This window comes from Aythya marila, assembly GCF_965140915.1.
Source record: "Aythya marila genome assembly, chromosome: 2".
NCBI lineage: Eukaryota > Metazoa > Chordata > Aves > Anseriformes > Anatidae > Aythya > Aythya marila.
The window spans coordinates 136,040,680-136,068,387 of NC_139043.1; the positions used below are offsets into that span (position 1 = coordinate 136,040,680).

Sequence of the window (27,708 nt, forward strand, 5' to 3'; positions counted from 1 at the left end):
GACGTGTATTGAGCAGGACAAAGCTACATTAACTCCATGTACTATAGAGAAATCATTCCACTTTTATATTGTCTGTAAAATGCTGAGTGGCAACAACAATATAAACAAACAGCAACACTTAGCAAATTGAGTTGAAATACATGCAGTGTGCAGACTCCAGATTGTTTTTAATGGCAAGCTGTCTCTTCAAGCACAGTGAGTATTCCTGCTCTGACCACTGTATCATGTAACTTTTTTTTTAACTGACCTCTAAGGTAACTGTTTTCCTTAAGACTGCATAACAGAATTCTTTTAAGTTACCTTAGACAACTACAGCTTGTATGTCAAAAACTGTAAAGTCCGTTTTGCCTAAGGAAAGACTTTAACTGGTAGACAGAACTAGGTGCATATTGACTTCTTGAAAGTTAAGGATGGATGGTAATTCAGGTTTCAAAAACAAAACAATAAAAAAAAAAAAAAAAAAAAAGAACATAGGGTTCCCACTATCATTGCTAGACCATTGTCAAAACAGAAGTCATTTTGTACTTTTAAGCTGGCCGGTAGAACTGTTCTGACAAGTTGAGTCCAATCTGACAGGGTTGCTCTGTAGCATTTTTTTCCCCCACTTTCAATAAAAAAAAAAAATTTAAAAAAAATCAAATTTTACAAAATCTTTGCACCTTACAGAATGAAAGGTTAAGATTTCCTACCAGCTGGCACTCACTTAAAATATACTTGCAACCAAAAAGTAGAAGTTTTGCTTCTGACTAAAGGTTTAAAACACCATCATCCCCCTGCTTTGAGTACAGGATTCAGAATTTAAGTTGCCATTCCAAGACCCTGGCACTCCTCCACCCAATTCTCACACAAGAGATGAATTTAAGAAGTGAGAAAGTAAGAAAATCAGAAAAGGACCCAGAAGAAATCCAGAGGCTCCAGTAACAAAGAAAGCCCCTGAATGGTTTCAGCAGTTCAAATTACTCGATGCGGTTGGCATACACACTTCTGTTAGTATGCATTACCTTCACTTTGTGGGTTTATTTAAAGAAAGTCCAGTGCACAGCCCTTCTAGTAAGAGTTCACACTATACAGAATGAGCTGAATTTGGAAGTCGTACTACTCACTGAACACCATAAAAAAAAAAAAAGCTTGTAAAGCTGTACTAACCCATGCTGCCTTAGGGGCACTACATGCATGCTAGCTACAAAACCACCTCATCTTTGCACATTTATCATCTATTGCAGGTTTGCTATGTGGTGTTAGAACAGCAGCTAAGGCCATACTATAGAACTAAACACCACAACTTGCATTTTAGCCTTCCAGGAACTTACGACTTTCACTTTGTACAGATTTATCAAGCTGAAATTACTTACTGTTTAACCCAAAGCTGAAAGAACAGGCTAAAGAGAAGAAGGCTCCTCAGTCCTGTACAGATCTATCTATTTTATAGCTGTATCTTCTGCCTAGCCCCTCCCAAAGTTAGCCTGAAAAACAGTAAAATCTACACAAAGTTTTATTGCAATCATACAAGGGATACATCAAGGGTCAAATACAACAAATACTATGATGCAATTTTACATTTATTAAACTACAGTTCAAAGCACAAATTTACACATTCTAAATACACTAAACATCTAATGAAATCACACTGGTCTCCCACTGACATTTGATATATCTGGGCGAAAGACAATAACTTTACAAGACTTTTCTAACAGGAATCCTTAGTATAAAAACTGTGTACTTGTATGTAAACTGTTGAAGAACCCAAGTGATGGGTTTCCATCTCCACTAAGTCATCCATTTTGTTGCATATTTAAACGCTCAGGGGTTGCACAAACTTAAGTTTAAATTTGGATGCCATTATCTAACCCTCCCACCCCCCAGTGAATTGTAGCTGTAGCTTGTTTTGCCTGGTCCCCATTAGCTATTACTACTTTTTTCAAGTTTTGAAGAGAATGAATTGAAATTCAAGATTGTTCCATTTCTTCCACACTGGAATGTTGACCAGACAAACTACAGACTTGCAACTGCAGGTCTAAATGAAGCGTTAATGCCTGTTTAAGCTGCAGTGGAAAAGCGGTCTTCTGGGCTCAGCTGAATGCAAGAAGGCACAAAGAAGAAGTTCTTCATCAATGTGTCTGAAGTAATTCCAGCATCTTGCATCTCATCCCTGCAGCAAGGAAAGTATGAGTTGTAACGAGGAGCTTGTGTACAATTTAATTTCAGAAACCAGCCTTGGAAATAGCATTTGAAGTCTACTGCCCCTGGATATGTTGACCTCAGTCTCAGCAGAGGGGAGAACTGACTATGCACGTTCGTGGCAGACACAAAAGGGCTGTGGCTCCATTGACAGGTGTGCAGGGACCTGGCTCCCTAGGCACTGGAACATGGCCCAATTCTTACTGTCCATACAGCAGTGCTAGGACCCTTCCTGACTACAACCTGCAATGCCAATACCGTATGCAAGTTACAATTAGGAATTGTATTAGGAATTTTGTCATTCTTCCTAACTGTTTGCAAATGCAAAGTCTTCTAAGTGTAAAATTTCCCAGTTGGCTTAGGGGAACCTCAACAGTTGATGTTGAACATGACTCAGGAGCAGCTACCAATAAACTCGCAACAGTTCATGTTATGCTCTCCTTTGTCAACCCTAAAGCAAAGTAGGCATGTTATTACAGCTCTCAGTTTACTCTTAGCAAAAGTCAGACACAATAATTAAAAAAGAACCACACCACACGAAAAAGGCACACTCTTCTGCTCAGTTGCATCTTCCTGTATTTGCCATCATAAAAATAGTTTATATCTGGCTGCATGCATGTGCTCCTGAAACAAGTGAAATCTTGCAGCTATCAAGAATTTTCTTACCAGTCACTGAAAGACATCATGTAGTAAATCAGTGGCCTCTGATAGTCGTTAAAGGTAGACTGTTCACCTAAGGTACCAGAACCCATGTTATCAAAGATCAGCCAATCTCCAACGCTCAGCTCAGGAAGAAGACAGTTTTCCACAATTTGATCAAGCTCATCACAGGATGGACCCCAAAGGCTGCTTGCGAACAGAGGCTCATCTTCCTTGTATTTCTATACAGAAATGTACCAGTAATTCTGGCTTTAGTTATTCAGTAAGAAAATGTTCAAGTATACAAAAGGATAACTTTACAAATAACTATACACATGATTTTTTTTTTAATATATTGTATACATGTATTAAATATATGTTATAAAAATAAAATTGTAACGATAAGGCCTATCTCTGAAGAATACAGAAGGACTCACCTTGTGAACCCCTGGGTTAGTATTCAGTTTCTCAGACAATTTACTCGCAAAAGAACCATAAACACCATCATTTATGTAATATGTAAATACTGGTTCATCATCATTCCTGGCTTGCTCCACTGGAAGAAGTAAGAAAAAGTAGTTATCTTGCATGTATTTTTTCAGTCATAAGTTAGGTTGCAGAAAAACTACTTAAGTCAACTGTTTTCCCCTGAAAAGGGAGTCCATGTATCAGAATGGGAGGATTATGGGCAGAGTAATCGGTACAAAATGAGATTAACAATTCAGTTGGAATATTAAATGTGAGGCTTAGTAAAATAAGTATTTTCAGAAACAATCACTAAAGAATATAAGGCCAATGTCTGCTTTAGCAGACAACAAATCAGCTTGGTTTTGTACTTTTCCACGTTAGTCTAATACAGACCCTTCCAATACACCTGATGTAAAGCACCTAATCTAGGTTTAAGCACTGACAAGTTAAACCTAATAAATAAACCAGAAATCCCAAACCTCTGCATTTCATTTTCTTTGTTACATTTATAATATATGGTCAGAACCCAAAAGGTGGTTTACAATGCAGCAAAAGGTATATATTAAATACATGCCAGAACAAACTACTCCATCCTGGCTAAAAGTAGCGAGCAGTTGTCTCTACCGATTCAGAGCACACTAAAGATAAACACATTGCTTACTTCCAGAAGGAAGAAGTTTGTCATACTCAACAGTTTTCTTTGCAATGATGTTAACTGCTAGTGTAAATGCAGATGAAACATAATAACATCCAGGCTCTGCAATCACATCAACACCAGATTCCTTAGGAAAGTAGGCATCCAGCAGTGGCCTGATGACATGATTAACCTAGGAAGTTGAAATCACAAATAGGACACATGTAACTCAGGTTATACATGTATGTCACACACATACCCCCTCTGAAGACAGCAGTGTACAGTTCTAGAAAGCATGACAAAAAGCTTACTTTATTCCTCTATCATGACAAGTATCCTTACCCAGAAGTGCAAAATTTACAAAAAAGAAGAAGTGTTTAAATATAGGTCATTCTGCTGAAAACTGACAATTGAACACCATGAGCCTGAGTATCATACAGTCCCTCCTCCCAGCCAAAGCTCATGCTGAGGTTCACTAAAGACAACAAAACTCATTTCAAAGTTTCTCTGGCACAACAGATAATGTGAAGTTACATACAAAGCCAGAAGAACAGCAAAAGTGCCTTTGTGTGATTGGTTCTGAATGTTTTTGCATTAGAAACATAAAGTGTTTTAACACTGATGCTCAAATCTTAAGCCATGTTTTTGATTATTTAAGATTAAGAATTAAGATCCAATTTATGCCAAATCCATGTTAAAAGTTTCATTTAAAAGCAAAGCTATCAGTCTTCAATTCTAAAGCAAAGTGCCTGAAGCTTTTGTACAGTAGCAATACAGTTTATGATCCAAAGCATGCTAAGCAGTCTTTGCCCAAACCATGCAAGAGCAATCAGTTAAACCTACAATACATAGTCAGCCACTAAAAAAGTTACTGGCCCAATTCACCTTAGCAGAAGTTATGTCACAGATTGAACTACGGAAATCAGGGTTTACCCAATACAGATGCGATTTAAAAGGACTGATTATACTACCCAGAATAAAGAATGTAAAACCAATTATTTGGACCTTATGGCTTACAGTTTAGCATGGAATTTAGAGTAAGCTTCAGCTATCAACGTTAGTTGCTGTTTGAAGGTGAAACACTTAAACTTAAATCAAAATAAGAGTTTGAACTTTCAATACTTGGCATACCTCTTCAAGCTGAAGTTCTGAACCTGTGAAGCCTCCACCAATATCCAACATGTTCATCTTAAAGCCAAATTCCTCCTAAAATACATAGGCAGAACAGAACATAAATACAGAGACAACTGTAACTGTTAAAAAAAAAAGTTGCTTTTTACTGTGGATATTTTTTTATCAGGTTATATTTTGAGCATATTTAACAAAGTATAGTCTAGTGAGCAAGTTGTATCATAGTAAAAATTAGTGCAGCTCCATGAAACCTAGTAGTAATAGCATTAGGATGTCAATAGAGGCTGGTTGCACAATTCTCACGTAGAAGTCCCACAGCAATGTCAACTCCCATTTTGTGGTATTTGTTATATTCAGACAATATCTGTGGATCAGGGTGGTGCATTTTGACAGGAGTTATGGACTCACTCATCTGTATAATACAAGTCTTTCAGATATTGCTTGTGTGACAAGTCTGCTACAATGAATTCACACAAACATCAGTGAGAACTTCTGTTTTGTTGCCCTCCGTGTGTAACCTGTTACAGGTAATGCACTAACTGCAATAATAAGAGTAAAGAGATTAATTTAGATTCTTCTCTATTTAGTTTATAGGCTTCCCATTTATACAAAAATACTTTGAGAAGTGATTTTTGAATTTCGCAATATGGGAAATACACGTAGAACATGTAAGACTCATTTACGTGAGTCATCTGAAGCATCTAATAAATCCATTCTTCATCCAAATTCAGACTCCCACCACCAATGTATGGCATCTTTAACATATAAGCATCGTGGCAAACAACCTCAGAAATCACGTACACCAGGTTAATAGTTCTATCGTGATAAATAATGAGATACAAATGGTTAACAATTTAATATAACTTAAAAAGCCAATTGTGTATTTGCAGTATTTGAGATTTGAATTTCAAGAAGCCTTTACCAAAGCAAGGAAATGATTTTATTTGAAAATGAATACTGAGTAACAGCAGTTGTTTATTTCAACCATTTAGCTTCATTCTTTTCTGGAAAGTAGGTCATGTTAGCAAGTATCTTTGTTTTTTATGTAAATATATCAGCACAGTGGTGCCTGAAAAAAAATTTTAAAAACTATAAAAACTGTAAAAATACTGGCACGCTAGGCTACTCTGTCAGTGGGACAGCGTTCATTAACTTTTGTCCACAAGAAGATCGTAAGGTCTGTTTTACCTCTACCACATGCCTCACGATGAAGCATTTAGTGCCTTATTAGAAGGTTTTTCCCTACATGGATACACTCTGGGAACACTGCGGTTGGCTTGTTAGTCTGATTAGAATAGAACAGATCCTGTACTGAAGCACATGCAGAGAAGTTATCTCCTACTTACAGCCATGTCAAACACACACCGAGCATCAGATATAGCATGAATGTACGTTTGCAGTTCCTTGCAAGAGCCTGAAACGTGAAATCTGAAAGAAATAAAACCACTGTTAATGCACAGAACCTTGCAGCTTTCAGACCAAGCAAATTGTTTCATTATCTACAACAGTAGGGGAAGTAATTTGTTTCCAAGTGGCACAAGACAAGTCTGCATTATATATTGACAGTGTAAAGAACACACCCAGATGATTGCCTTCTCTTCCCCTGGATTCCACATGAGGCCTAGCTTAGCTTAGCAACCTCTAACTGCTAAAAATATCCTACTACAGGCTCACATTTAAGAAATAAGAGACTCACAGAACCTTTCAGTCTCTGCTCCTAAAGAGGTTACAAGGTTTTGTAACCTTGTCCAAGTTGTCCATAAGGCTTAAACAGTGCCAGAACACTGCTAGCAGCTGAGGTAATAAAGTGGGCACCAGCACACCCACAGCCTTCCTAGTACGGTCTGCTAGTTCAGGACAGACCGTGCACATAGATACCCATCTGAGCCATCATACTAAGTCTATTCAATTCTTTAAGGAATACCAATCTGGCACAAAGGTTATGAGCAACATTGACTTTTTAAACTTGGAATACACAAAAACTGTGTGTTCTTGGTTGAAGTTGGCACAGATGTTTTGGATATTAAAGCAAACGTTTGTTTCCTCAGTAGCGTCATCTATTTTTAAAATAGATTCATCATTTTTAATGATTATAGTACTACTATCCTCTAACATCAATTCTGGGTAGATTTAAATCAAAACAAAGTTGTTTTAAATCTCCAAAACCTTTTGTTTCAAAATACTTTTTTGCTGTTTTGACAACCCATCTCATTTGACTGCTTTCTGAAACCATTTGTGAATGTCATACATTAGGAGCTGAAGTTAGATGAAACAAAAACTTGTGTGTGCATTTTTCCTCCATACAGGGAAATCTTTGTGTCAGGCTTAAAATTAAAATACCACAGATGATTTGGAAGCTCTCAGAACACCAGGATTCAATTCCTGTCACTGGCATGTCAAAAGCCTTTCTGAATATTGTTTCAGAATGATCAAGAAGTGACACAAGACTCAGCTCTTTGAAAATCTAACCCCACGTTCACCTTGTTCAAAAATCTGTCCAAGCTATCTCATGTTATACTAGCAGCTTATCTGGTCTGCTATTTATTACTGGAAAAAAAAAATAAATCAAGTTACTGTGGAAGTTCAAGAGAAAAGACAGAGGATAAGAAAGGTTTTTAAACCTTGCTTTAACACCAGCAGAAAGATTTTTGATACTCTATTTCAAATCACTTCCATGTCAGTAGTAGTTACTTTGTTTCACACCAGTTTTTGCTTGGATATTAATGCTTTGCTGGGAAGCAAAAAATCATGATCCAAGAAGTTTTATTTCTAAATCCCTGTAAAAGAGAGTGCCAAAAAAGGGGAAAAAAGTCCTTTTGTGCTGTAGTTCTAAGTCTTGAACACATCATATAAACATCAGCTCAGCCAGCAGAGAACAATGAAGTTACTCACTTAACACCAACTATTTGGACTCCCAACTCCTTAGCACATTCCATCAGATGCCTACAGTTCTTCAGGGTGGTGCCAAACTTCATATTCATCTCCTCATCAGCAGTAATGTCTTCTGTGGCAATGTGCAGTAAGAGCCTAAGAGAAGGGGAAGATGATTGGGGCAGTTGGTTTACATCATCAGCACATGTGAAGCCTGAAGACTGTCAGAAGTATGTTGATTATGTTGTCAGGACTCCAGCTCCATCGATGGATGAGTCAAGTGAACCTAATAAAAACAATCCTGTACAGAGAAAAAACTAGCAATTAGGGGCTAAAACATGGAGCCAACAAGGATAAGGGATTTCGAAATGCAGCAACTAAGACTCTTTTGTAGCAGCAAGAGTCTGTTGAGTGCTGTAATAAAAGAGAACGTTACCTTCTAATAAAGTATGCTTTCCCTAACACCCTTAGTGACTGTAACATGCTTTTCCCATCTCCGTTCTCCTTCATAGCCTAAAGTAGAGGATGGAGAACCCCCCCTTGAGTCAGTCTTGTGTCAGATGTAACACCTGGAAAACCCTTGGCTGACACATTTAAAGTACAGCCTGGCCACATCCCTCTGCCCCCCCTCAGCTGGGGGCATGGCTTGGGGGTCCCCACTCTTCCCCTGCTCCCTGCAGGCTCTTGTGGAGCAGCAATGCAGTCAGCACCACCTCCTACAGCCTTAGGCAGTGAGATAAGGTCCTCCCTCAGGTCAAAGCCTAACTCTGAGTAGGCTCAGCAAGCCTCAGCATCAGTCCTTCACCTGCATTAAACAACACTTGAGTGGCAAAGGCATGCTTATGTCAAACCCTCTCCATGTACACCCCCAAAGTTTACAAATTCAGACTGCTGCCCGCTAAGAAACTCACTGGCTTTCCCACTCCCCCAGCCACAAGAAAGATCACCTTATTAGCCACGTGGTAAACACAACAGAAGTTGTGTCGTGTTATACACTGACTGCTCAGGAGCACGTTACAGTCAGCCAGCAGGAAGGGCATAAACAAATGGCAAAGCTCTGTGCCCGAAATAAAGTAGTTCTTTTTGAGAGATGCAACAAGCAAATTTAGCCTAGTCATGCCAAAATGTGTCAAACTAACACCTACCTTGACTTCTGAAAGTCCTTTTCAAATGTCTCACAATATGTTTAAAATGCATTTTGTAAAGCAAAAAAAGAAAAAAACAACTAAATTCTCACACCAGTTACCAAGCAATCCTCATTAATTTTAAGGTCTATCACTTTGTTCTTCTTGAGACACTGCCTAGCCTCTAGCATGCTGTTTCTCTACTAGCAGAGACACCTCTGTTTGACAACTCTGTACTCAAATCACGTTTGTAAAGCATTTAGCTGACCATATTAAAAACTGTTAAATGTTCCGTTCTTTTACACTTTAAAGAATTTCAAAACCATAACATTATCGTTTGTAACCTTACATTAACATTTCTTAAAGACAACACCCTATATTAAATTTTATTGATAAATTGTCATAGCAGCATTATAAGTCAGCTAAGATTCCCCCTCCCTCTAGTGGAAGCCACTGTGAAGAAGTGTAATTCTTCCTTTCTAGAAGTTTAGGATGATCTTTTTTCCTACATCTCAGCCACTTAGAGCAGGGATAGAGAATGTATACGCTTGGAAGCTTGCCTTTTTTTTTTTTTCCCCAAGAAGTATTGATCCTTAAAAAGAACTATTCTTCTGATGGAGCTCTTAGGACACCACCAACCTTAGCTGTTACCTTTGGACTTTTCCAAGCAGATTTTCTTATAAGGAAGTGATAGAAAGTAAAGCTGGAAGTATTCCTTTCCCACATTTCTCCTCTTTATTTAATAAACTTGTAATCACTCAAGTTACTGAGACTTCCAAAGACAGATGCATCAATTATAAAAAGCTAGAGACCCATCTGTAGCTGTTATTGCGCAAAGTTAAAGATTTTCTGAAAATTAGGAGGAGCAGATTTACAGTTTCCTAAGCAGGACTTCCTCTGCCAGAGTGCAGTTAGCTTTATCTACAGAAGACAACCTAGCTGTGGCTACCATACATAGGAAGAACAAGGCTACATAAAGGCTTTGACATTTTGAAAATGTACCAAGAAAGAAAAATAAAGCCCATAGTTATCACTTTAGTATTGAAGCTCTAATGACCTGAATAAGAATTCAAATTAAAAACAAACAGAACCAAGCAACTCTCCACCAAGTAGGAGAACTTGAGATCAGGTTTTTAGAAAACAGATGGCAATTTGCAGTTTTTAGGAAAGTCAAAGTTCTTGTCCTTTATAAATAATAATTATTTCAAATATTAGACTATGGGATCCTTGAAGATATGCGAAGAGTTTGTGCAACTCCTTCATTCTGCTTCTCTGTTTGGCAATTGTACTGTCTCAAGAAAAGTCTGCATCCTAACTTCCCTTACTGTGGGCATTAAGATAGCCTCTTTTAGAAGGAGTTTTCTGTTAGATTCAAAGAAGCAAATTGGCAAAAAAAACTAATGAAAAACTGTAAAAGCGCCCATAAAAACTGGTAAAAATACTAAATGACGTAAAAGACAGCTATAACTTTGCTAAGGCACTCAAATTTGTGAAGTATGTCAAGGCTAACATTTTACACAGAGTATGTTATCAGAGATTACGTTCTTTGTATGAGAACTACTCTCCAGCATGCAAAACACTGACAGGCTGCTACAAGGATGAAGTGTGATCAGTACCAACAGCAGTATTTTGAGAGTATCTTTGAGAGAGAGTCTCTTGAGACAGCCTAAGAAAATGAGACTAAAACAGAAACCAAACACACGGTATGAGTAGTCTCCCAACTCTGTATGACTCAGTAGAATTTTGCCAATTCTGTCACTATGGCCACAGTTTTGAGATGTCAGGACTCTTTAAGGACAGCCTAGAACCAATAGCTCTGAAAAGGATGCCAGGAATCCCATCTTTTAATGTGCTCTGACGAAGTTGTCAGGAAGCTGTACCACATTAGTCACTTGGAAGCAATACAATATCCACTTAGGCCTGACTTCAAGAAAGTGACCCACCGCAAAAGCTTTTGTACGTGAAGGAGGTGATGCTTAATGACATGAGCATCTATCAGTCTTTTTTTTTTTTTTTTTTTTTTTTTTTTAAAACAGACAGAATATCAGCTTTGATGATCTCTACTGAAAGCATCTGGGCCAATGCTAAAGTGACTACAAATAGAACTGGAGTCAGATTTCTCAGTAATAGTGGGGAAATATCTGTAGGTACATTTAACACTTGCACAGCACATCCAAGCCCTAGATGGGATGCAGTGCACAAGCTGATTTGCTGATAATCTCAGCACATTCTTAGGCTGAAGCCATTCATTTTCAAACAGAATATTCTAAAGGAAAAAGTGGAAATCGCAATAAAAACAGAAGAATGGACTTGCAGATGACAACATGCCAGACTCCAGAGGTTTTGTGACCAAAATCTTTCTACAAAGACTGCCCTACTATAAGCTCTCTCCCAAAACAAGGGCCTTACTATCATATAGGAAGCTGAGACCCAGAGAGGGAAACACCTGAAGGGAAAAAAAAAAAAAAAGCTACCTTAAAGACAGACATCAGAGAGAGAAAAGAAAAACAGATATGTGAGTTGTATTAAAGAAGCTATGTATCATTGCTGCAGCTCAACAAACAACCCAGAATACAGACAAAATTAAATCTCTCCAACGTAAAAAGCAAAAGCGTAATTTTGACACTTACTTAGCATTTGGATGGTTACGTGCAATTTTCTTCAGCTCAATATCACTGTCACAAGTCATGATGTTTATCCCAGCTTTTGCCGCATACTTTATCTGAGAAGCTTGCTTGCAAGGATTTGTATATATAATGTTTTCAGGAGAAATGCCCAGGCCTTGTACCAATGCCATTTCAGACTGAAAGACAGGAGCATACCAGAGTTTCACAGTCAAGTGTACTATCTTCACCGAGTTTTCAGTAAATGTGCTCTCATACTGTAGGAAGTAGTCCAAATAAGATGCAGAAAACTAACCGTTGCTTTTAGGATGGAAGAATAGATTTTTAACAGCCAGCTAAACATAGGAGAAGTTCACATTTTAGACTATATTATATATAACCATGGCACTTACTACTAAAAAAATCTGATTTTAAAACACTGGACAGATGGAAGGATGGAAGGAGATAAGGAATACAGATATGAAGCCAATGGACACTTACTTTACTGGAACATGCAAATCCAATCCCAAGGGTTCCCAGAATTTCGAGTACACCTGGAGTAGAATTGCATCTTACAGGATAAAATGGTTTTATTGGTGCCATCACGTTCTGCCATTGTATGTTTTTCTTTACCAGCTTTCCAAGATCACCAACATAAAATGCTCTTTTTCCGGTCTAAAATAACAAAGTTAGGAAAATAAAATACCTGACATGGTGAGTTTGCTGTCAAAACACAAACAACCTAAGAAAAAGTCATAAAGAATTATGTATTTTTTTTTGGACCTGCTATTAACTTTTAGGTTTGACCCTGAGCAATTCTCTTGTTTGTGCTTTTACCTAGCAATTTGAACTAGCTTTAAACTCAAAGGTAATACCTACCACTTCAAAGATACTATGAATGGTTTATAGATAATAATCTGATATTCCTGGACAAAAGATAAACTGAGTACTTGGCCTTTAAGTTTTATCTAAAAATACAAAATAGGTTACAAATCACTTCCAACTTAGCATTTTTAGTAGTCTGCGATTCTTTGGAGGGTGAAAATCCACTGGGATGAAAGCGTCCACAGTCTCAACATAATTTGCACCTTATTATACAAGGGAAAAAAAAACACTAATGTACTACCATTACTTCAACCTCTAGATAATAACTCATTTTACTGAAAATTTGTTTGAAAATAAATTTGACTACATGAATTACATTATTGAGACTGTTCTCCACATTTTATGGAGCACAAAGTTTAAGCAGAATTTAAGGAACTTAATTCAACACATTAGAAGTTGCAGAGTCAAGAACATAATCTTTAACAAAATGCACAGATAATTTTCTGTAAACTGCAACAGTCCCCCTCCCTTGTGCATCTTTCACCACAGTCTTGCTTAGTATCAAGTCATGATGTCGATGTAGAGGACCAAAATCCAAACTGATCATTCTGTATTTGTTCATAATGTGCACTCAGTAAAAATCCTGTAAACAAATAGCCTAATTATATTAAAGACCGTCACAAAATACATGATCAATCTGAATTAAGACTGTACATCAAACGTTAATTCTAGCACTTGACTAGATACGAAACGCAGATACAAAACTTTGTTGTGGCTTATTGTACACAATGTCTTTATTTCTGTTTAAAAAATAACACAAATAGAAATTCCATCGGGTGGAAGCATACTGACCCCCTGTACGGGTCACCAGCAGGAATGGGATCTGGAGCTTTAGATCCATGGCACACGCCTCTACCCCTTGAGCTAAAGGAGTAAATGAAAGCAGCAGGAGGCAGCTATCCTCTGTGAGCCAGCCAGTGGTTGGAGACATGACATGTTGCCAGTAGTTTACCTATTTATTTGCTAGACAGAAAAAGAATATTAGGAATCAGGATTTGGGAATCCTTTACCTGAGTTCAGAAGGCCATGGGATTTAGCTATTTGCTGTACTATAGATGAGCACTTGCATTTGAACATTAGTTTTGGTAAACCGAGGGAAAAAAAAGTGAACAACTCATAGGTGTGGCATATTAAAGATACAGGACTTGCTAATTAAACTTAGTTTTTCATAAAGGTCTTTCTTTCTACAGCCTTGTCAACAAAACAAAGCCTACAGCATCTTCCTACCTCCTAAGAAATGAGTGAAGCCTGATTTTAATAAAACTATTATTACTGTATACATAGAGTTATTCTTTTTTTTTTTTTTTTCCAGTTGATTGCTAAGCCTCAACAGCTTTTAGACCAGTTTATTTATCTTGGAAGAAAAAAGCTGCACCTCACAATGTGTTCTTGGTCTTGATACCTGTGCTTCTTACACCTGGGAAGGTAGCGGGAAGGTGTACAACCATATGATTATGACCACAGAAGTTTTAAACATGGCTTTAAGCTGGCTCAGCACAAGCATTTGTCCAAACTGTGGCGTATTTTCAGAGAAAAAGCAGAAAATTGTTTTTAACTCAGTAATACACACTTGTCAAATTTCAGGTTCCTGGTCTAAACAAACCTCACTGAAAATAAAGTTTCTCTGAAGAATGAGATAGGAACCTGTATTTAAGACAATCAGCAAAACTACCTTCCTGTTAACCATGCTCAGGGAGGTAACAATTGCTGTCCAAATTTCCCCAACAGAATTCAGCCTTAGGAAAACAAACATGAAGTAAAATTAGAATGGGTAACTACTTTATAAGGTGAATTTTAGCCGACTGTTCCTCTGTTGCTGTCAGATCATCAGTGCTAAATACCTTGACCTAGTTTGAAGACTTACAACTAAACCAGAAGATCTGGAAAATTTATAAAACTTACATGAGTATGTTCATAAATACAGTTGTCAATAACATCTGCAAGAGTTGCTCCTTCATCCAACAGGCCAATGGAGTAATTTGCATCCTCGAGAAATCCTTTCATCTCAGCCGTATTCCGCGAAGCCGACAGTCATAAACCAAGAAACACAAGGGATGGGCTTCCAAGCCTTAAATCCGGGTCCTTAAATTATGCAACAAACTGTACAAAGAAAACGTAAACCAATGGGAAAAGAGGCACAAAGCATACCCGTCACCTCTTGACAGAATTAGAATAGTATTTATTAAACAAAGCTGGTTGTTTTCTAAAGACACCTGTATTTGGCTTTTAAAATAATAGAAATATAGGTTTCCAGTTTAAAATGTGAATAGAAACCAGAAACATTGCAGCTGAATGTGAAAACAATACTTTACTGAGACCCTAAAAGTTAATACGATGGTTTTGGCTTCAGGTGTTCCTAAGGTCATGATATGAGCTGTCTCACGTTTATTCCACCACCTCCCTGGAGTGAGTAAATAAATAAAACACAACATTTGCAACATGAGTTTGGTAAACACTGTTAGCAATATGAAAACATACTTACTCAAGCTTCCTTCCCTTCAAGCTAATATTAAGAAAGACAACTGAGGAGCAGTTGCTCTTACTTCTTGTCATTATAGCCAATAGCAGGGAAAACACTGGCATGAGCTTTGCGTGCTTCCTGGATCATTCATTTTGAGTATGCCACCTACATTTCTCAAAAGAATTATTTCCTGCCAGGTGAATTTTACTCTGTGGTAGTGACAATTTTCAATAAAATGTCCAGGAGATGAATGACAAAGACAAGTGTGCTTCTTACTCAGCATACTTGCCTCACAAGTGAGTCATATGCTTCAGTGAATCCTGAAGACCCAAAACAATTACGAAAGGGTAAGATAAATCCTGACATCGGTGCGGCAAGTAAATTATAATTACAGAAACAATGACTAGGTGGCAGACATTTCAACAACCAGGAAAAACATCTTCAGAGTCACATCCCATTTGAAATTTGTGAGTAACAGCTAAAATTCCTTTAGGAAGGCTAACAAGCTTACAAATTAAGTTTGACTTGGAATCAATGAAACAAACGGGAACACTGGAGCCGTATTTACACAGCCACTACCATGCTGTGAACAGGTACTTCATGGGTATCCTTGATTTGCCAGCTAATTAGAACAAAGACCTGAACACATTCACCTCTGTGAAATACCAGTGGTTTCCAGTAGCAGAGTACAAAAAACACATTTTTCCTCTTGAGAAGAAATCTAGCATCAGCATTTTACTGAAGACTCAATACAATTCCAGAGTATTAGAAATCTGAAGGTCAACAGCAGAAAAGCTATGAATATAATTTAAATGGTAACAGCAAAGTTTAGTTCTCTTCGCATAACTTCTGCTATAAATTTCTGCAAATTTATGCTATGGCTTAAACAGCCTAATGTATAAAGTTCAGAAGTATTTCATACATCCTCAGGAACATGCTGGTTGTGTAATAAAACATTAAACTTTCCTTCTCCTACAATAGATCTTTTGTTGTCCTGCTGCAAGAAAAATACCCGAAGAGAGGAGTGAGCAAACAACCATGCTGAACACACGCAGAAGCAAAATGATTTCCATTTTCAGCAGATTATTCAAATACAACATTGCCCTTTCAAAAACCTACAACTTTCTAAATCCTTTTGTTACACTGAGGAGTATTATAATTTAAAGGAAAAATATATATAGTGTTGCATCTGCACCTACAATATGCTTTGAACACATAATCAGTTCCATGACTTTAGGAAAAGTTCAGCAAGCCTCAATGACAAGATTTTGACAGAGTAACCCTGTGTAGGGTGAACTTCCATGATCCCAGTTTCTCATTCCCCCTCCCCACTCACATCCCATCCACCAAAACTGCAAGTATCTGCAAATGAAAGCACACGAAGTGACTGGGCTGACAGAAGCCTTATAATTCATATTCTTTTTTCAAGTTTCTGTATTTCTGACCCTAAGCTCACAATTCCCTAACATATTGTACAAGCCCACTAAACAGTCTGAAGGCAAAACTAAATTCAGGATTTGCTGTATATAAAAGAGTACCAGACTGGGTTTTAAAGCTGGATTTTTTTTTTTTGTCTGGCTGGTTTTAGTCCGACAAGCCACTTCCTACACTCCGAAGCACGCAGATGCTCATGAGTCCCTTCCACTGTACTACTGCACGTCTCCACCCACCCTCCCTGGGAGGAAGCACAGATCTGTCCTGTTGGAAGGTCCCCGGCCACTCAATGGAAGCAGTCACAAGCACTGAATAGATTTTAGCCTCAGACACACACACACCCTGCAGGCTAATTGCTGGTGCCTCTGATTGCACACCAAGCTTGGTCCAAACAAGCAGCTGGCTTTTCTCTCTCCAAGTCCTAGGATTTGTCTGAGTTACATGGAGGGGATTTAGGCTAATTTTGTAGCGTTTTCAAAATAAAGCTTTTTCATAGTCAATGATTGTGGTGTCTGTAGTTTTACAGAGACATTGTAGTTGTCAGCTTTCCTCCAAAAGCTACATTTTTACTTTTAGGGAGGTCCTGTGGGAGGGAAAGAGAGCAGGATTAAATAAAGCACAGGGAGGGAAGAAGCCTTTTTGCCATGAGCTCCCTGAAAGCAAAAACGACGTGAACACTTAACTGGTCAGTTTACTTAAGACTTAACTTCAACTTACTCTGCCAAGTTGAAGATTAAGAAAAATGTTTGAGAGCAAAAATAAACAGATCAGCTTCAGACAAGCAAGTTGCTCTATGAAAGACGGTAAAAACATTTGCATTTTATTTAACTAATTGATCAAACCAACTTTAAACAACTGCAAGGTTTAATTAACACAATAAGAGCTTTTTGTTAGCTTTGATGAAGGTCATTTCCTAAAACGCCGTCTCTCGTAATTCAGTTATCCAGAAGCATCTTATGATCAAGAAGCAGAGACAAAAATGAGCCCATACTAGTACAGACAAATAGCATAGCTTACAGGAAGCCATAAACAACCTAGTATAACCTCTCCCGGGCTGCTAAACAGCACTTGCTTTTTCTAAGCATGTCTGTGACATCTAAGTTTTTCATTTTGCAAAATGCATCCAGTAAAAGAGCCTACCAACTTCTACCCTGAGTCCCAGCTCATTACCCTCCTCTCCAGTTTCTTCTGCTCTTGGAAGAAATTCTCTCCACTCTTGCAAGATAGAAAATACGCAGAGAAAACTGGAATTCCTACCAGCAGCATCATACAATGGTGCATACTTGAGAGATTTTTCTTTAACACGTGCAGTGGGATTTGGGATTGTGCTGTATCACCTTACCCTGTTCTGCCCCTCCTGACCTCCCACCCCAAAGCAGGAGGAGAATCAATGGTAAGATCTGTGGAATATGAAATGAACACACGCAAAAGAAAACAGAAGAATGGTTCAAGACTTCCGAATCTGTAGGGCAGAATCAGAAATTACAATCCAGAGTTCAGTCCACACTGGGAACGCTGACATAATGCAACTCATAATTTGACAAACTTCATGTGGTAATACCACCCATTTTACTCCCCAAAGTGTTAGCCTGCACAGTGCTCCAGGACATATATTTAAGAGCAAACAAAAGCTGTCAAGTGGTGTGAGACTTCTACATAGGCATGCAATTGCTTTCTTTGAAGCAAGCATTACATCCTCAGGCTCTTCAAGATTTAACACAATGATTTCCCAGATGAAGAACTTTTATCTTAAAGTTCAGATATGTAAACACTGCAATTAACGCAAACATCTGGAACACAAAAAAATTAAAATACTCTGAAAAGCGACTAAACACATGCTTGTCATATGCAAGCATCCATAACAAACTCATTGCTTCCAATTTTTTTCTTTTTGTTGTCAGAATTACACATTGTTTGGCCTGAAAAAAAGGTTGTGTTTTTTTTTTTTTTTTTCTCCTCCACTAAAAACTTCCTCTGCAGAGAACAAAGTCTCCACAAACCAGACAGGTTCCCAATAATGCCTTTCAACTACCCGTCTCAGTAGACAAAATAAATATTTATGAGATTAACAATTATGCCAATGCAAAAATCTTAAAGACTCAGAAGACCTTCATCTCACGTTCCTTACTGTACTGGTTCTTCAAGAGTAAAAGATCAAAAAAATTGAAGCATTATCACTAACGTTGCCAATTAAATACAGAAGCTGATATACTAGGAAAGTAGAAACACGAGTCCTTTGTTTTCAGTACAAGAAATGCCCATTTATATTCAGAACATCTTTAAGGAGTATTCCAAGATGCTGTTTCACTAACTTGTGTCCTCATCATTCAGTTAGCTGAACACAATCTCAACCCAAGCAACGCAAATCCTGAAGCAGGTTTCTCTATTTACAATGACTTTGGGCATTTTGCATCACTCCATTTGCCTCTCTGTGCAAATCCATCGAGGGTCACTGCAGAATACCTGCACGGCTCAGGTTAATTCCCCCTGCCTCCCTTCAGCAGTATTTCACACCATTAAATGAGCCATGTAACTGAGCATCTGTGATGAAGAAGAAAGCGAGCAAAGGAGGAGGTACTCAGAAATAACGCCCCATTTCACATTTTCTTCTGCAACATCCATGCTTTCAAGAACTTTCTTCTGCTTTCTTGATGTCTGAATACATTATTCAAAGCTGATAAGCCAGCAAAGCTTCCCAAAAGGCATATGTACTCCTGCAATCGCACGTATGCTTCTGTGGTACCACATTTGCTTGCACTCTCATGAAAGAGAAGTGCTACCTCACTTCCCTTCCCTCTCCCCACACTTACCAGGCACTTGTAATACTCTCCATGCTGCCCAGTGGCCCTCTACTGTGCTCCCAGCCCCATTCAGACAGAAAGGCAGGAGAGCTTGAAAGGCCAGCCAGCCCAAATAACTCCTGCTCCCACTGGGCATAAGCAGGGCTGCTTAATAGGTCAGCTTTCCATTGGAAATTCCCTCCATTTCCAATCAGCCAGACACAGCAATAAATAGAACAGGTTTTCAAAGCAGCAACACCTCAGACCTCAGCTGCCAAACTGTTTGCTCAGGAAATTAGAGCTTGAAGAGCAAGACAGAACTAACACCCCAAGTTCTTCCTTGGCCAGCGTTGATACAAGGACAGAAGTGGGAGGGAGAGAATTATAAAAAGGAAGCAAGTTTAATGGGAATATAAGTATACCTTCAGACAGAAGATTTTTATTTAAGTTCCATTGCAATATAAGATTAATAGTTATGTTTAAAAGCTCAATTGACCTTTTTCCCCATTAAATCACTTTACAAGTTGAACAGGACTCAAACTACCAATTAGCTGGCTAACTTAAATACATCTTAGCTGTGTTGGAGGCAATTACCCATGCTTCAGCACACCAAGCCACGCAGATTTACTGGCAAACACTTACGGAGTACCGCTACATACATCACCTCTACGTTCAATATTGAACTGGTTTATTTGTGGACAGTATATTAGCACTAAAGACATAATAGATCCTAGAGCAAAATAAGCATGCAGAGCAGCTGAACTTTCAGCCACAAATCCAGCAAATCCAGCGGTGTTTCCATTCCAGGACAAGCTACACCTTGTGCTACACGCTGCAGCACATCGGCCCACTAGTTAGGGAGGTACCAGAGCAGCCCTCCCCACAAAGAACAAAACTTCGAAGTCAAAATTCCTTCAGAATTGTTTTAAAAAAATAAAATCCACTTCCAATACCTTAAGATGTTGCACTATATGCTCTCCTTCCTCCTAACAATTTTGCTGCCTTTGCTAACTTTTAATTGCTTGTTTCCTTTACTGCTGTTGAAGTGCAAAACGTCACGCTAGAAAGTCCTACCCATATTCAAAAGTGAACTGAAACTCAGAAGCTAAGCAAGAGAATTTTCTCGGATCTGCTTACAAAAAAGAAGTTGGTACCTACAAAACAGCAGCAATATATAGAAAATTTTCAGTGTCAGCTGTATTCGCTTGAACTAAATAGAACCAGATATATTTGGCTAATTCCAGCACATTTCAGACAAAACCAGAAGAACACCACCTCTGGAGATAAAAGACAGAAATCACGATAAGCCAAGCTCACCCTGTGCTTCCCTTCCTGCAGTATTTTCAAAGGACAGCATCATCCATGTGAAGTACCTTATTAGGAGACATACCAACAGAACTGGTATTTAAACTCTTTGTGGTCTTTAAAAAGTGCCTTTATCAGTTAAATGCACTTAACCATTCTCATTCTGAAGTTTGACGTTAAGAAGCTTTATATAATTTGTAGGTACTAAGCCAAACAACAAAAACACCAGATAGCCTGACAAGAAGCAAGACTGTATAAAATCAGCTTAACTCAGATGTTACAAACGCATTTAAGGGTATTGTTAAAACCACATAAAGCTATTGTTTTGTGTTAGCAGAACAGGATAACCACACACATTCCAGAGTTTTCTGTGCTCCTTAAGACCAACTACATGCGTTCACTTGTTTTCAGTTATCACGGCTTTTGTTTTGCTTTAATAATTGTTTGCCTCTTTAAATTTAAAGAGGTTTATAATTGGTGCATGATTTCCATCCAACGCAGAATTCCACATTCTACTGTAGCTCAACTACAACTATTTGTGGAAGTGAATAATAATTAGCAAATAATGGAGACGGGCATTTGGGAAGGCACACCCTTGATCAGCATTAGTTACAGTTTACAATAGCAAATTTTAACTATTTCAGTGTAAAACACCCTCAGAAATCACACAATACTCAGCAAATCATGGTCAGGCAGTGCAAATTCCTAACTTCCAAATTCCCACTGTGAGACTGAAGCTACTGCAGCTTATTTTCAGATTTCTGTAGCCCGTGGCCCTAGTGCAGAAAAGTACAAAGTTTCCTAACACATGTTCAAGTCCCACAGAAGTTGATCAGATAACGCTGCTGAGAAAAGTATTAGGTAAGTAAAAAAATTACAGTGCTACCTTGAATGAGAGCCCAGGATACCACGCACGCTCCTGCTTTCCAATTTTTGCTAAGCTACATAAAGACAGTTATTTTGTATCTCAGAAAGCCAACACATACTGTTCACATTTTTGGAAGTACTTAGCCTGCTGCATACAGATGAGGAGTGAGGGGAAAAAAAAAAAAAAAAAAAAAAAAGACTTACATGGACAAGTTAGGAGATGGAACCCTACTATCATCAGCTAGGTTCCCAAGGTGGCTCAGCGTTGAAGTCGAACTGTTCTCTATAAAGCACTTCTCCTAAGCCCTCTGGATAGTTGTAAACTTGATCAGAGATTTTGCCCTGTAGGGAGAAACACACGCAAAAATAAATTTCATCACCAGAACAAAATAAAAGCTTAATCTTAAAACACAGGACAGGCATTTTTAGTGCTGCAGTTAAGGAGGCTTGCAACTTCAAGCTGTGAAAGTCTATAATCACATAAAATGCACAGTTTTCAACTCATGAACTCCAAGCCAGACCAAGTCAGGTGTATGGAGCACTGGTAGGACACATGGGAACTGCTTGTTTGTACTCATCTTTCATCATCTGAGCTGGAAGACTTTTAAAGCAGAGGCAAAGAGCTCTACATCAGCCTGCTGTATGGAAGTCCTTAATACTGGACTACCCGCCCCAAAATGTTTTTAACCCTGTAACTGTTGCAATTTTTCTGGTTCCAACCCCAGTTCCTTTCTACTTTGTAATTCCTTTGCCACATGCTCTTTCTTTGCTGTGAATGGACCTGATATGTGGGTGAAAACAGGGCCTTATATATATGAGGCTCAACACCAAAGGTACAAATCCATAGATGAGCAAGACAGTAAAAAAGAAAGAAACTCAGGCTCGCCTTCAGGAATGAGGAAACATTTTGGCTGGCCCCTAAAGACTAAGGATGTTACACATAACACCAAGGCAGCTTCTTAGAAGGCCAGTTTACTCAAATTAAGGTAAAGCAATCACAGAAAACAGTCCGAGGAACATGAAAGGCAGTCAGGCAGACACAAACCAGCCCCGCTGAGAAGCTGTGCCCTCGGAAAGGAGCTGTCATTTTCAGGGACTCCAACACAGTACAGAGCTGGCCTTGCGTAAACCCAGCACACACACCAAGATCTCCACAAATTCGCTGTGGTCTACGGCATGAAATGGGGAATGCACCGACTGATTGTAAAAAAAAATAAAAATAAATAAATAAACCTTTGCTGCTCCCATTATTTAAATGAGCCTACAAGCGCAGACTACAAGAACCTGGCTTCTGGGAATCGCCTAACCCAGGCTATCATCTTCTCAACCACAATACGGTTAAGCAAACTGCCAAAGTGTATTTTTCCAGTTATTCTTGCTATTAGAAAGCTAAACAGCTGTACCCTACCTCCAGGGCAACTTTTTCACAGCAACTCTACAGAGCAATCTCTCCAGCGTTAGCATGAAGATTAGCATTAGCATCCAGTATCAAAAATAAGCCTCGCTCCTTCAGACTTGTTTGAGGTATTCAGGAATTCTGCCAGGTAGGATTAATGTACGTGCACTGTAGTTAATCATCCCTTTCTTTCATTAACGCAAGAAATCAGTGATGTTTTGTTTTCAGATTATGCATACAACACCTTTAAGAACAGCCAGCACTTGGTTTTTGTAAAATCAACCAGGAGCTCCTCTGTGCTGCTCTGATTACGCTCAAGGACTCGTACCGATTTGAGTCCACCTTCCTAGGGGAACAAGGCATTAAAAACTGCTGCTTCTAGGCGCAGCACATGACCCTTTAGTGCAAAACCTAAAAGGCTGTGCTTCAGACAAATACCATCAGCAGTACTACTCTGATAAATGCTCCCACATGTGCCAAGGAGAAAGCACGCAAAAAAAGTTTCCAGGGTGTTGGAGTGAAAAATGATCATTTTCTTTAACAATAGTTAACTACGAGCTGTGCTGAGATCCAAGTGCTCTCCAGAATTTCTTTTAGATGAGGATTATTTATCTGAAGAAACTACGTATGTGTATAAAAAATACTCTGACTTGCCTCTTTCGTGCAGATTTGCCAGTATTAAATGCTCAGAGCTGGAAACAGTAGGACACAAGCATTTCAAATCCTACTAGTTTTATTCTAGAAGGCAAGTGAGTAAGCTAAGAGTTAGTTTGCTCCGTGGTAGTAGAGCAGGACTACCATTTTAAGCCACAGAAACATGCTAGATGCCCATAATAGAGGAGGACAACCCCATTTTTAGAGAAACTGCCCATGTGATGAGGCACAAGAAGTTCCACTGTTTAAGGGTGTTAAAGTAGGTATAAAAATGCTCTTTGCTAAAACACCGAGCTCTGTGGGAACGAACAAGGGGGCAGCTTTGCCTTTTAATAACCAAGCGGCACCTCTGTGCGTGTATTTATCTGCCATCTGTACGCATACCAGCAGGTGCCCTGAGTCTGACTGCAGCTCAACCAGAAGTGCAGTACTTTATACCAAGCAGTAGCACTCACCTGAGAACAAAATAACCCCCACAGCTGCCCAAAGAACGCAGCATTGCCAAACAACTGCATCTGCCTGATAAGCCCTATGAGCACCCGCATGAGCCCTTTCCAGCTCATCTGGTCCCCCAAATATGATACAGATAGACCCACAAAACTGAGCATAATTAATTTCCTTCACTAAGATGATCCCGGGCATCTCTCAGGTTCCAAAAAGAGGTCTCGCAATGATCTGAGCTAAACTACCCAAGGGCCAAACCCTAAGGATCTAGCAATGACCTCACACGTTTAGAGCGACAGACAGACTCGGAGGCACCAAAGTTACTCTGGTCCACAAATAAACCGAGCTATTCTTCTGGTACAATGGGTCTTTCCCAGATCAGTGCCAAGGCATTTCGGTGAGGCAGTCTCCGAGGGAAATCGCAGCTCTGCTTGCTGTCCTGAGGAGCACGCGGGTCTGCCAGAAATCCTCCCATCGACCACGCTCTCTCCTGCACTGGATCAAGAGTGTTTTGAACTGAAATTTGCCATTATATCCAAATTAGTCCATTACATGATTAAGCATCCTTTCAGGAAGGGACAGGCTAAATTCCCTGCCAGAGCACTCTGTCCCTCCTTTAATTGGAGAGATTGAATCATTTTCAAATCATACGCTCCGGCTGAGCATTACCCCGAATATACACCTTAAAAAAGGCATTAGGCTTTTTAAAGGAAAAAAAAAAAAAAGCCACCAGCACGCCAGGCAAACCCAGACGCATGAGCTGCTCGCCTCCAGGCAGGCTGCAGCGCTGGTGGATGCAGTGAGTCCTCCTCCTGCCTCCAGCAAAGCAGGAGGAGATTTTGCATTGCTGTTGAGCACCGAGGGATGCCACCCCACACAAACTGCTGTGAAGACCCCTCTTTCTCTCGGGTTTAACAGCCTGCTCCCCGGAGCTGGAGGCTGCCCGCTCTCCCCTGGAGGGATGGAGGCTGGCCAGCCTGCTCAGCCCACCCCAGGCAGAGGAGGGGAGAGGAGGGGGCACCTCCCCTGCCCGACACACATGGGGAGGGGGCTGCAGTGTCGCAAGCATCAGCCACAGCGGCAGCAGCATTGTTCACAGGGTGACAGGAAGGAAAGAACTAGACTGGACCAGTCCAGACTGGAACAAACCCCTCCTACCATCACTGTTATCCACAACCCCCACCGCCCCCCCACCACCGCTGCCTCTCACGTTTATGGGGGAAGAATGGCGAGCAAGTGCAGGGGCTCCGGAGGCAGGAGCCCAGCAGCTTGTGGAAGGTGGGAGTGGGGCAGCACCCACCCCAACCCTCTGCCACGCAGCGCAGGAAACCCAGCCCCGCTTCTGGCTGGGGAGGAGGTAGACCCCAGCCGCTCTGCTGGATGCTGCGCCGTGTTTTCCTGCAGGGCGGCTGTGTTCGGCCAGGAGCAGGACACGGCCGAATCATGCTCAGTCACCGGAGGCTGCTGCAGAGGTCTGAAACGCAGCGCTTCTCCCGTCTGCTGGCACGCACCGCCTGCGCGGGGTTACACAGCGCAGAAGATGCACTTTGGAAAGGGCTGGGAGAAGGTTTCAGCACGTTTGCTGTCCTCGTTGCAACAACGGGGATCCCCCCAGCACAGCCACACACCTTCTTGGGCTCTGAATGAGGCCACAGCTGACGGAGTAGGGTCTGTGGTGTGGTCTGGTGGCAGGGTGCGATGGCATCCTCCTCGTCTGTGCCAGGTGCCCTGTGCTCGCAGTCCCCTTCACCCCTGTCCCACACCATGCTGAGCCTGAGCGGGGTCTCAGCACACCCAGGCACATATTTTACACACACACGAGAACTGAGCTGCCACTTGACTGCCTCCCTGCCCTACGCTTTCCGAAAGCCACCAGCTGGACCACAGGGGCTGGCCGAGGCCACCACACGAAGGAGGCTGAAGCAGGAGACTTCCAGAAGGACCAGCAGCACCAAACCTGCTGCCGCCGCGCCGACTGGCTGACCAAGGGGAGGGGAAAGCGTGCGTCCTTGAGACAAGCTGCCTTCTGCTCATCTTTTCTGCTTCTCGGGAGGGAGAAACACACCTCTGGATGCAGGAGGAGACAGCTGAACGAGGGGGAAGGCGTCCCCTTTCCCTGCTGGACTCCCTGGTAGCTCTGCATTAAGGCAATTTGCCCCGTCATCCCCCGTCTCGTGCAGGAAAGAGCCACTTGTGCTTGTGCAACACCCCCTGACTTGTGTGGCACCCTCACGCCTCGTCCCGTCACCGCCGCTCCCTGTGGCGATCCCCCGGCGGGGCAGCAGGGAGGGGGACGGCCGAGGTCCCCCCGTGAGGTGACCCTGTGCCACCCCAGCCCCTCAGGTGCGGGGCAGGGCGCTGTGACAGCGCGGGAGGGAGGAGAACCCGGATGGCTGGCCAGGGCGACGCACAACATGGCCTCTGAGCAGCAGGCGAGGAGCGACGCCTCCGCCGTGCCACGAGCACTGCTGCTGCTGCTGCTCCTCCAGCCTCTCCTCCTGTCACATCCCCGGGCTGGGGACACTCGGCTCAGCGCTCTGACAACCCCGGCACCGCGGGGGCTCACGCACCAAGGCGGCGAGGCGCGGCGCCTCCCCTCCCCGCGGGGCCGCAGCCCCCGCTGCCTCAGGACGAGGGGACCCCCTCAGGCGGCCACCTCCACGCCCCCCCCCCCTCCACCACCACCACCGAGCCCGGCTCGGCTCGGCTCGGGGGGAAGGCAGCGGCGCAGCAGCCCCCTCCACGGGGATCCGCCATGTTAGGGCCGCCGCCGAGCCCCGAGCCCGCTCCCCCCGGAGCCTCCCGGCCCCGCCGCCCCCTCACAGCCCAGCCCGGCCCCGTCAGGCGGCGGCGGCCGCCTCGGAGCGGCCCCGGAGCCGGTGCCGGTGCCCGGGCTCCCCCCGCCGCCTCCCGCCCGCCGCGGGCGCTGCCGGCCGCCATGTTAGCGCGGAGCCCGCTGACCCCCGCCGGGGCTCGGGGAGCTGGGGGGGCTCCCGCCGCCCTGCAGCCTCCTCCTCCTCCTCCTCCCGTCCCCGGGTTAGCGGCGACCCCGCGGGGGAGCCCCGGCTGTGGCTCAGCCCCGCTGCTCTCCATCCACCGCCGCCGGTGGTGGTGGCAGCTGGGCGAGCCCCGGGGAAGGGGCAGCCCCCACCGCAGCCCCGCCGCGCTCCCCGGGGCTGCTCCGTCCCCCCCTGCGGTTGGGGGATCGGGGACGGCTCCTGCACCCCCACCCCAAGGGGCACGGAGCCCCCTCCCCGCCCGCCGCCCCCTTCCCCGAGCCGGGAGCCCCGGCACCGACCCCAGCCCGGTGGTGGGGAGGGTGTAAGGGGGGGGGGGGGGGGGGAGACGGACACCCCGCCGCCGGTACTCACGTGAGATAACGGCCCGAAAGATTTGGTAAATCGTCTTCTCTTTTTCGGCGGAATTTTTAAAGAGGGATGTGGGAACCTACAGCAGAAATACAGGCGGCGGCAGCGGCGCCTTCCAGGGCCATAGGCTGCGGGGGAGACCGGCGGGGGGTTAGCGCAGCGCAGCGCCGGGACGGGAGGGCACAGGCACAGAGAGACGGAGCCGGGCCGGGCTGGGGGGGCTGCGGCAGCGGGGGAAGGGGGAAGAGAGAAACGGAGGCAGGAGCACGGCCACCGGGCGGCGAGGCGAGCGGCGACGAGAGGAGAAGGGGGCGCCGCCGGCAGCGCTCTTATAGCGGCGGGGAGGGACCGGCGCCACGCGTCAGCGCCCGAGCGGGGCGGGAGCGGCTGCGAGCAGCGAACGGAGCCTCCCGGTTCCCCTCCCGGTTCCCCTCCCGCTCGGGGCTGGGCTCGGAGCCGGCTCCCG

General features: G+C 42.3%; 1 protein-coding gene across 2 annotated transcripts; it reads right to left on the reverse strand.

The window, feature by feature from the left end:
* Positions 1 to 1,474: 1,474 nt before the first annotated feature.
* On the reverse strand, positions 1,475 to 27,686 carry AZIN1 (antizyme inhibitor 1). 2 transcript variants are annotated; one of them, XM_082754457.1, is made up of 12 exons: positions 27,246 to 27,686; positions 21,585 to 21,722; positions 14,436 to 14,633; positions 12,150 to 12,323; positions 11,676 to 11,848; positions 7,943 to 8,077; positions 6,397 to 6,478; positions 5,051 to 5,125; positions 3,947 to 4,112; positions 3,255 to 3,373; positions 2,845 to 3,059; positions 1,475 to 2,149 (listed from the first exon to the last, which is right to left on the reverse strand). In XM_082754457.1, exons 3-12 carry the CDS (start codon positions 14,535 to 14,537, stop codon positions 2,038 to 2,040), a joined length of 1,353 nt encoding a protein of 450 aa, XP_082610583.1. In that variant the 5' UTR covers positions 14,538 to 14,633; positions 21,585 to 21,722; positions 27,246 to 27,686; the 3' UTR covers positions 1,475 to 2,037. The 2 variants fall into 2 exon arrangements, with proteins under 2 accessions (XP_082610583.1, XP_082610584.1); XM_082754458.1 differs by lacking the exons at positions 21,585 to 21,722; positions 27,246 to 27,686 and adding an exon at positions 13,326 to 13,496 and having other exon boundaries at positions 14,436 to 14,572.
* Positions 27,687 to 27,708: the final 22 nt, after the last annotated feature.